The 10,825-nt window shown below is 40.2% G+C and overlaps 1 protein-coding gene across 1 annotated transcript; it reads right to left on the reverse strand.

Moving 5' to 3' along the window:
* Positions 1 to 1,514: 1,514 nt before the first annotated feature.
* Positions 1,515 to 3,405, reverse strand: CLDN8 (claudin 8). The gene has a single exon (XM_012731563.1). The coding sequence runs from the start codon at positions 3,306 to 3,308 to the stop codon at positions 2,631 to 2,633; it is 678 nt and encodes a 225-aa protein (XP_012587017.1). The 5' UTR covers positions 3,309 to 3,405; the 3' UTR covers positions 1,515 to 2,630.
* Positions 3,406 to 10,825: the final 7,420 nt, after the last annotated feature.

Raw genomic sequence — 10,825 nt, forward strand, 5'->3', positions numbered from 1 at the left:
TGTTCTGTATACATAAATAAATAAATATTTAAACACACACACACATATCCTCTATTGCTCTGGTTCTTTCCATCACATCACACTGCTTGTCCCAGCATACATATAATAAAAATAAATTCTAAAATTTTCACTTATATAGAGTTTGCCACAGAATCGACCTGTTTCCTCAAGGTCCAGTGCATTTCCTTTCAGGATATTAAGAAGACCTTTGGTATGTGAAATATTCTAGCTTCTGGGCATCAGCGTTCTGGCTGTTACCATAAGCTGATGTTCCTGTGTGATAAAATTTGCCTTGAAGGTTGCAGGGTAGATTTCCCTTTCTGTCAATTACCACCTGGAAGGCGTTTGGCCTGTAGGCAGTGAAGCATTCCTGTGAGGGTTCTGGCCAGAACCTGGTGGGGTCTAGCAAGTGTTTTAGAAAAAAAATGAAATGGGAATCTGGAAGAGACCTGGTGGAGGAAGTTTCTGTAGGCGATGACAGTCTGGTAGACGCATCAACTATATAGGCATGAGGTTCTCTGAAAGCCCTTGTGAGAACTTGGAGAAAGCTTTCAGAGCTCTACTCAAGGTGCTTCCAGAAGGAAAACTAGCAATTATAATTCTAGTTTAGGGAAAAGAGGGGGAAGGTAACACATTGAGTTTGGGAAATTCAGAGATGTCTTCTAGGTAGAAAGAGTGTTTGATTAAAGACTAACATTTAGAAGACTGGGTTTCTTCTCCAATTTAAAGCAAGTTTTCCTTTATTTCTGCTCTCACGAATGCTTTGACCCCCAAAATGAAAAATTCTCTAAGAGAAATTAGCACTTCGTTACAGGAAAGTCACCAATCCCAGAAAAAAAAGTATTTTCCCAGTGGACAGTTGTGAAGCATGTTATTTTATAGACAGAATTTTATGGAAGAAACTCTACTTTCCCTGAAGAAAAAGAACATGAGCTATGAAGTCAGGTAAACCTTTTGTCTCCTGGATTTATTGGTTAATCAATGAACTTTCCAAGGCGTCCTCATCAGTGAATTGAACTAAACTAATCATATCAATGTCATAAAGATTTAATAACAAAATCCATACAAAGCCATAGAACTCCTAGCATAGAACACAGCCCATTAAAACTAGTCACTATTATTAATTAATACTATTTCTTGGTGATAGAAACATGTATTTAGCTTTGGAAAGTTTTTATGGTGTATAGATTTGTTGGAAGCTATAGTGGCATCTTAACAAATTACAACTACATTATCTGCATTAAAAATGAATGTGAGAACCAATGATTATAAAGCATATGGTTGTTAAATGATACACAGTATTTTAAGTTCTCCAAAAAAAAATGCTAAATTTAGGCTTATTTTTAAAATATGACTTTGATATTCTTTTTGAAATTGGAGAGCCAAACATACCAGGTTAAAAAAAAATTATTTACCAGCTAAAAAGAAAAACAAAAACAAAAAAAAAAATGAAGGAATCTCAAGTTAATATAAAAAGGAACAATTTATTACCATAAAGGAGATAAAGCAGATAAACCAGTCATTTATGCTAGTAAAGGGTAGACACAAACTTTCAAATTGAGACATCACTTTCATCAAATTGTGGGGACACAAAGAACATTTTTATGCCTCAGTAAGACTGAGCAAAATGGAAGAAATGAAAAAGACACCTTTGCCAGGCCTAAAATGACCCTCTTGTCTACTGACTCCACATAGGGGAAGAGATCCTTTACAAAGGACAGTGTGTATTTGGTAAACAAACATAAACTAAGACTTACTGGTTTTGTCCCATTATTTATACTGATTAAGTTCTGCAGTCTGTATTCAAGTAGTTACTAAAATTTCCCCTCCATGTAAGCTGTCATGTCAAAATATACTCTTCTTCAGCTTAAGAGGGGAAAGTAGTCAAGTCTCCCATTTTTCTCAGACCACATTTTCATCTTTCTTCTTAAGCTCCAACTGGAAAAATAGTTAGCTTGCAAAGCCCCTTGACAAATATCTGCCTTTTACAGTTGTTAATTTAATATACAAGGAAGGAAAGCCTCTGGGAAAGGAAGATGAAGGAGTTAGGATTTCTAACTCCTAGGCTGAAAATGGATATCAAAAAGCATTTTAGCTTCCTTCACACTGCTGATTAAAGCTTTCGTTTTAACCTTCATTATAAATCAGGTATGTTCATCACTAAGCTGTTTTTAAACAATTAATATTAACCTTCTTCAATCTTATCCCCGATTCCCCTGAAAAGCAATAGCTGAATTCTATTTATGGATCAGTATTTCCTTTACAATAGAACCATGAGCCTCTCTACTTAGGAAAGATAAACATCACACACTCTTCTCTATCCATAACACCAAGTCATAGAGAAACCACAGTTACAATCTTCAACAATGTCATTTTGAAGGAACTGATAAAAAGAAAAAAAAAATACATGAAGCATTTTAGAAACAAATGACTGTATTTCCTAGAACAATCAAAGCGATGCCTATAACATGTTATTCTGTGTAGCTTATAGAATCATAAATAGCTGAGGTGCAGTTCCTGTCATTAAGGCAGGCAGTAAAGAAGGCAAATCAATGTTTCTTTGGGTTGCATTTTTAGGAAACAGTAGACATTTTAGTCATTTGCATGTAAAGCTAAAAAAAAAAGCGCAGTCACACATACGCATTTTTTGAGTACACACTGGATGATTTCTTTTCCACGTGGTAGCTCTTTGGGGTGGTGCGATGGGACGGGACGGTGTATCTGTAGCTCCGGCTCTTGTCACTGCAGCCAGAAACACAGCAAAACAGAGCCCCCCCGGCCACCAGCACCAGCGCCGTGGTCCAGCCGAGGTACAGAGCTTCCCCCAGCTCCCGCTTTTGGGCAACATCCACTATGGGGTTGTAGAAGTCTCTGATGATGGAATTGGCCACCCAGCTCACCGGGATGAGCACCACGAGCCCAGTGACGATGAAGAGAATGCCGGCGGTGAGCAGAATGTGACCCTTCGCCTTCTCGTCGTCTCCGGTGCACCTGGTGCATTTCATGCCCAGGATGGCCGTCATGAAAGCCAGAAGGGACAGCACGCAGGCGGTGCACATCAGCCCCCGGGAGGCCTGCAGATCGGGAGACAGAGCCAGCAGCGAGTCGTAGACTTTGCATTGCATCCTGATGTTCACGTGGCGCATACAGTTCATCCATAGCCCTTCCCAGAGGGTTTCAAAAACCACGATGTTGCTCTCAATGAAGGCGGACACCCTCCACTGGGGCATCAGGGTGACGGCCACTGTGCCCACCAGACCGGTGCCCCCGAGCATCAGCGCCACAATTTGCAGGCCATACGTCGCCATGGTCCGCTAAGCCGGACTCCGGAGCTGGACCTGCTGCTGCAAAGCCAAGTTCTGCGTTGCAGGAGAGAACAGTTTTCCCACTGCAATGAACTCTGGACCCAGGGGGTTTGCAAATAAAAGCTGCTTTACTGCTTCTTTCTAGACTAAATCCAGTGTTGGCTGGATGAGGTGCACCCCCTGCTGACAACCGCAGGTAAACTTACAGATCAGGTGGGGCAACTTTCTTGGCCAGTGAGGGGGGGCGGTTCCCCGGGGGCGTCCCAAACCACAAGAGCTCCTCGCCGCGTCTGAAACTGCACATAAATGTTCTTTGTACTTCTCAGTTTTCCAAGAGGAGGGCACGCAGCGTGTTCACCTGTCAGCATTATTGTGAACGTTTGCACAATCACCGAGCCGTGCGCCCATGCGCCATTGCCTGGTGACCTCAGCGGAGCACGTTGGCCAGGCGCCTCTGGACCTAACTGAAAGCGGCTGCAACCGGGTAGAAAATGAAGTGTCTGCCCGAGACATTGGTGAGGACTGTCAGAATGCCAAAGTGAAAGGGGAGCAGGGCATGGATAGACCTGGGAAACCACATTCTTCGGCTGCATGTGATCCCAGAGGTTGATTTAATCTGTCTACAGCTTCAAAGCTCAACTGAGGTGAAATCAGGGAGCAGATCTAAAGGACGAAATAAGGCAAAAGTAATTAAACATACAAGGTTGTCCTCCTCCCAGGCACGGACACACGCGGTTTTCTTTTGAACCAGGAAAGCTGCTTATTGGTATTGTCCTGAGAGTCTTGATGTATAAGAACAAGAACAAAAATGAACAAAACATTCCAGGCCATTTTCTGAAGTAGCCAGCACTCTGTCAATTAAATGATGCAGTGAGTTACAGATTGGGGGCTGACTCCGTGTCTCTCTTTGCTGGTCCTGCCTTCCTGGCTGGAAGGAACTAGGATTCAGATGCTACAAGGGTCTGGGACCGCTACCAAAGACTGGTATTTCGAGATTAAAATCTTTCCAGGGTCATATTCACTGAACTTAATCATATTAAATGTTCACTAAAGTTGTCTTTAATACTATGTCCTGAAGCATAAGTCAATTTGAACCGCCTTTTTCTCAACATAATGATGATAACAGTGGTGCTCCAATAAGCAGATGTGCTGAATTGGGGGCAATTTACTAGTGACTTTCTTCTGAAAACCTTGAGCCCTCTGCCCTGTCTTTCCAAACTTCAAACTTTACTTTCATTTCCTTTCATCTCGACATCTTAAAAAAGTGACCTTTCTTTGTGATTTTACTTCCTTTCTGCTTCCTCGTACCACCTTAAATCTGAGAATAGGGAAGTGTTTTCTGCTCACTTATGAAGCTGGAAATGTAAATGGCAAAAAAAAAAAAAAAAACCTGAGTAGTTTATTCAGATTACGGAAACAAAACCAGTGCTTGGTAAGTAGGGTAAGAAGAAGATGCCAAAATAAACTGTCTTCTAAGAAACAAAATGAGGCAGAAAAGGATAGCAGTAGCCTGAGTAATGCCTATTTTATTAGTTTGGACATTTGAAAAAGAATGAAAGCTTGTTATTTACAAGAATGTCCTATGATGGACGTGTGCAGTACGTCCCTTAGGCTAACAGAAACTATGCGGTATTTTCTTCTTCAGGCTTGTATCGGTTACAGATTTGTGGTAGAGAGGGAGACAGATTAATCTTGGAAAAGTAATCTGCAATCTACAAAAGGAGAGTTGAAATCAAAACAGCAGATGACATGTTCTCTAGTTGCCAACCTCAGAAAAGGGGCAGATGAAAAAGGAATGATGATACCAGACATACTGAAAAAAAATGTATAGGAAATCACATTGAATACACTTTCTTTTTTTAAGATTATTTTTATTTATGCATGCTGATACGAACCTGGGTGTAGGCCAGAGGTGCAGGAGGTGAGAGGATTTACCAGAGACAGTGGGGAGCAGAACAGGTGGATCCACTGAAATACACTGCTGAGGGGAGGAGCTGGCTAGACCAGAGAGGTCTGCTGTGCCATGGGGTCAGCTCTGAGGGTCATTGAACTCCTGAGATTAATCCCTGCACCAGCAGGGAGGCCCTAAATTCACCTTCTTAATTCACATGTGACATATATTTGAGGAGCTCTCTTTACACATGTGTGTTTGTGTACACACACCGTGTGAGCAAATGTACATGGCGATGTAAGCATGTGTACATGTGCAGATGTATGTATATTTAATATTTTGGTAGCACTGGTTTATACCATCATTTGTGTACTGGAAGTACTGGATCTCCCATCCCCACCCCAGGTATTATTTCCACACCACACCCACCACCTCCACAACATTCCACCACCATAAGGAGCTCTATTTAAATTTCACTGAATAGTCACATAAAACTTAGACAGGGCCTCCCTGGTGGTGCAAAGGGTTGGGTCTCAGCACTATGAAGCTATTGGCAGCCTTTTCAGGAAGAGTTCAATCCCTGGCCAGGGAGACGACCCACCTGGCACAGCAGACCTCTCTTATGTCAGACACTGGTCTCCACTGCAGTGTATTTCATTGGATCTACCTGCTCCCCACTCTGTTTCTGGTGGGTCCTCTCACCTCTTGCACCTCTAACCTGCACCTCTGGCCTACGCCCAGGTTCTGATATGCGTACATAAATAAAAATAAATCTAAAAAAAAAAAAAGAAAGTGAATTCAATGTGATTTCCTGCACGTGCAGAGTTTTCGTGTACCTCCTGTACCTCTGGCCTACTCCCCAGTTCTTGTATGCATAAATAAATCCATCTTTAAAAATAAAAAGAAGGAAAAATCCCTTGAGACAGAAATGGGAAGGGAGTATTGGAGAGCTGGAGGCCAGTGTACTTATCTTGGCTTTGTGGACTAGCATCCTCTCTTCCCTTAAGTATTGCTTTTACCAGAGCCTTCTTTCGTTTTTTTTTTTATTAGAAATTTTTTTTTTTTGCATTAAAAGAACATCAACTAACCGCTGTCTCTTCCCTTAAGTATTGCTTTTACCAGAACCTTCTTTCGTTTTTTTTATTAGAAATTTTTTTTACATTAAAAGAACATCAACTAACCGCTGTCTCTTCCCTTAAGTATTGCTTTTACCAGAATCTTCTTTCGTTTTTTTTTATTTGATTTTTTTTTTACATTAAAAGAACATCAACTAACCGCTATAAACTAGAACCGTATTTCACACAAAAATAATTTTTTCTCACTTTGAGAAATGTGCTTTCCTCTTGAAATTATCCTAACTAGGGGAATGGCTCAGAAAGAGTCCAACTTCAAATTTACGTTAGAATAATCCCTGGTTCCCTGCCCCAGCAGGAACTAGACCAGGGCACTCAGCTCAGGTGCTTATCAGATGATCACTCATTAACCCTGGGCTATTTTTAAACAACCCACATCCCAATCGTCACATCTGCCTTCCAGACAAGATTCAAAATCATGTATAGGACATACCTGTGGAGCCAGTTCTTAAATTTTATTGAGCCACCTGAATAACTTCCTTCGTGAAATATATGACTTCCTTTAAATGATGTTTGATTTGTAGTAAAATCAAAAAACTGTTATCAGTAACAAATGATAGTAAAGAATAGAATAGATAGTAACAGAAGTAAGGGCAGGAAATGAGTTAGGTAGAAAGAACCAGTAATACAAATTCTAGGAACTAGTCGACGAGGAACAAGAAGACTAACTCAGAGACTATGACTCAAGCGAACCGTTTCCCTGCTTTTTATAACACTTTTTGTCGTGCTCCTTCTGTGATAAAATTGAGAGTAGTAATAGCTAGAAATAGCAGAAGAATGATGCTTTTACTTCTCTTTAACTTAAAACCAGAGAGCACCTTTACACATATTTTTCTCTGGTTTGAACTCCATTTCCACTACCAAAATCTCAAGAAAGAAATGCATGCCCACGTTGGTTCAGGGTTTCCTCTCTTTTTTGTTCTTTTATTTTTTTTTCCTTTATCTCTTTGTTTTATTTTATTTTTTTGCATCGTGTCATTGTTAATTGAGGTAACATCAGTTACAACACTATGTAGGTTTTAGGGCTACAGCGTCACACCTTGTCAGATATTAGCTGTCATACCACGCCCACCACCAAGTGAAGCTCCTCCTGGCACACCCCCCAGCTAGCCACTCTCTCTTGTTCCTTTCTAGTAATCTCAATTCTGCAACTATATTTTAAGGGTCTGATTGAGGTTAATTTTTCTGTTCCTTTCCTCTGATCCTTGGTTTTCCACAGATGAGTGAAATCATCCAGTTTTTATCTTTCTCCTTCTAATTTATTTTGCTTAGCATAACCCCTCCAGCTACAGCCAAGTTGTTACAAAGAGCAAAAGTCACTTTGTTTTCTTACAGCTAAGCAGCATTCACTTTGTATTACACACCTTATCTCCTTTATTCACTCACCTGTCATTGGGCTCTTGGGTTGTTTCCACACTTTGGTTATTGTAAACAATGCTGCAATGAACTTGGGAGTGTATATATTCCTTTGAATTAGTCTTTTCATATATTTGGAGCCATACCAAAAGGGAGTAGAGTTGCTGGATCAAATAGTAGACCTATTTTTTTGTTATTTTGGAAAGCCCCCATACTGTTTTCCATAAGGACTGCCCTATTGTGTTTTACTAAAAATAGATACCTAAATCAATGGAATAGACCTGAGAGCCCAGAAATAAACCCATGCTTACACAGAAAGTTAATTTGCGACATAGGAGTACATACTGGAAACAGGAAAATTTCTTTTTCCTTTTGATGTTGGGAAACCCTGACAGTCACATATAAAAGAATGAAGCTAGATCACTCTCTTAGATCATACACAAAAGTTAACAGAAACTGAATTAAAAACTTCGATCTAAGGTCTAAAACCATCAAATACATAGAATAAAACATAAGTAATATACTTCATGGCATCTGAGTCTTTAGGGACTCAAATCTAATAAGGGAAACAAAAACAAAACTAAACAAATTGAAAAATATCAAGCTAAAAAGTTCTTCATACAAAAGAAACTACTGTTGAAACGAAAAAAACACTGTACTACGTGGTAGAAAATATTTGCACATACTATACCAGCCTATATTCAAGCTCTACAAAAACTCATATAAAGAACAACAAAAACAAATAACAACAGTTAAAAAAAGGGCAGAGCTAGGTCCTCCCTGGTGGCGCAGCGGGTTAAAGCACAGCACTGAGAATCTAAAGCCGCTTCCGCATGAGTTCGATTCCCGCCTGCCCCAGAGGTGACCACATGGCGTGGCAGACCTCTCCTGACCCGCCCGCTGCTCCCCTCAGCAGTGTACTTTGTCGATCTGCTATTCTGTTCCCCACTCTGTCTCTGGTGAAGCCTCTCGCCGCCCCTGAGCCTCTGGCCTGTACCCCAGTTCTGTATGCACAAATAAATAAATCTTTAAAAAAAAAAAAAAAGGGCAGAGCTAAGTAGACTCTTTTCCAAGGAAGACAGACAGATGGCCAACAAGCAAATGGAAAATGCTCATCACTTGTTGAGTCAATGCAAATTAACACTACACTTACATAGCATCTCACATCTGTGGAATGGCCTGCATCAAAGTGACCAGAAACAATAAGTGTGGATGAGGATATGAAGAAAAAGGACCCCATATGCACTGTGGCAAGGTAGGCTGTGCTCCCTTTACACTATCAAAAACATGATTTATGTTTAGCAATTAAATTTACTAAATTAAATTCAGTCCTGATAACTTCATAATAAATGCAAATTCTTTCCTTTATAAATGATAACACACAAAGTCTTTGTCCGACTGCCCTTGTTTTTTTCATCCTTATTCTTACAGCAATTAATCTTTAACCAACACTTCTTTAGTCTCGAGTTTCTACTCTTATCAAAAGTTAACATAATCTTTGCTTATGTCAATTGAGCAGTTGCCAATTTCTATTGTTTTCTGGATTTGCTTTTGCATTCAGTATTCTTTGTTGTATTGACATTTTCAGCCTGTATTTATTTTTAATTACTTTCACAGTTAATAAAGTGTACTTGGCTGACCATCTTGTCCAGAGAACACAAGTGTGCATATCAGAAGATCTGTTTTAGGTGTTCTCCTCTTCTCATGAATTGTCATCTTATCAGTTCTTTATGATGATGAGCTGTCCTGTTCTCTATTCTCACAGATCCCTATCCATGAATAGTCATCCATATTCACTGCCTTCTATGATCTCTTTTCAGTTGTTCCGCTTAGAACAAGAAATGCCCCGTGTAGACATTTCCTAGTGTCTCTGTCACTTCAAGATGCTTAACAAACTCTAATAGAATTTGTGACTTAACTAATGGAAATGTCCTTTTTCACAATTGTGGTGACTGGGAGTCTGAGATCAGGGGTGCAAGTGGGGTCCTCCAGTGTGAGCCCTCTTTCTGGTTTGCAGATGGCCATCTTCTTACTGTGCCTTCACCTGGCACAGAAAGTCAGAGTCTCTTCACTTTCTCTTTTTATAAGGGCATTAAGCTATTCATGACTTCATCTACTTGCCTCTCAAATTTCCTACCTGACAAAAGCTATGCAACCTCTATTGACTGACATATTCTGGATAGGGGGACAAAGAGTCTCCCACTCCTGCTTCCAAATACCAACATGTTGAGAATTAGGATTTTGACAAAGGAATCTGGGGATGCCACACAAGCTACAGTATCTAGCCACTAACATATCTAAGCTATTAAACTACACTATTTAGAAGGGTTTATCCTCAGGAGCTCTTTTATTTATTTTTTTTAAATTAAGGCCAAGGATTTGTGATTTGTGTGTGTGTGTGTGTGTGTGTGTGGTAAATATCTGATCCGTGATATTTGAAACATTTATTACTCCCATCAACATCATCTCTTCATAATCCCACAGTCACTCTTGGGAAAATCATACCACAATCAGTCCTTATTTATAGGCTCAGAAAGCACCCCACTGTGCAATCTCCACTGGCGCTCCTTTGTTATAAATCTCCATTCTCCGCTCCTACTTTACAGTCCGTAAGAACAGACTAAGTCATTATACTTAATAAACTAGCCACCCTTGAACATATACTAGGCTAAGGTTTGACTTACACAAATTTAGTATGATGAAATAAACAATGTCTTATACAGTGCCTTCTGCTTATATAATAACTGAAACCTGTCCTTTGTGTTTTACAGAGATGTAGTAGTAACCCACAGACTTTTAATGTCATAGTTTCTTTCACTCATCCGTTAGAAGTGCCCTTTTCTATGACTCATTAACAGCTTCTCAGGTCTGACTAAAATAAAATAAAAACATTTTAAGCTGCACAGAACTGCATTCCACTTGTTTATTTTTGGAGTTGCTAGAAAAAAGAAATCGCTAAGAATCTCTTGATTTCTTTTAACAATACCTTCTAGCAGGACCCTCCCTGATGGCGCAGTGGGTTAAAGCACAGCACGAAGCAGCTTAAGCCGCTTCTGCATGAGTTTGATTCCCGTCTGCCCCGGAGGTGACCACATGGCGTGGCAGACCTCTCCTGACCTGCCACTGCTCCCCTCAGCAGT

Source organism: Condylura cristata, unplaced genomic scaffold (genome assembly GCF_000260355.1).
Source record: "Condylura cristata isolate star-nosed mole 26May11 unplaced genomic scaffold, ConCri1.0 scaffold00003, whole genome shotgun sequence".
NCBI classification, from domain to species: domain Eukaryota; kingdom Metazoa; phylum Chordata; class Mammalia; order Eulipotyphla; family Talpidae; genus Condylura; species Condylura cristata.

Bases quoted from the DNA above. Each gene is read 5' to 3' on its own strand.
- CLDN8 (XM_012731563.1), bottom strand. From the start codon at position 3,308: ATGGCGACGTATGGCCTGCAAATTGTGGCGCTGATGCTCGGGGGCACC.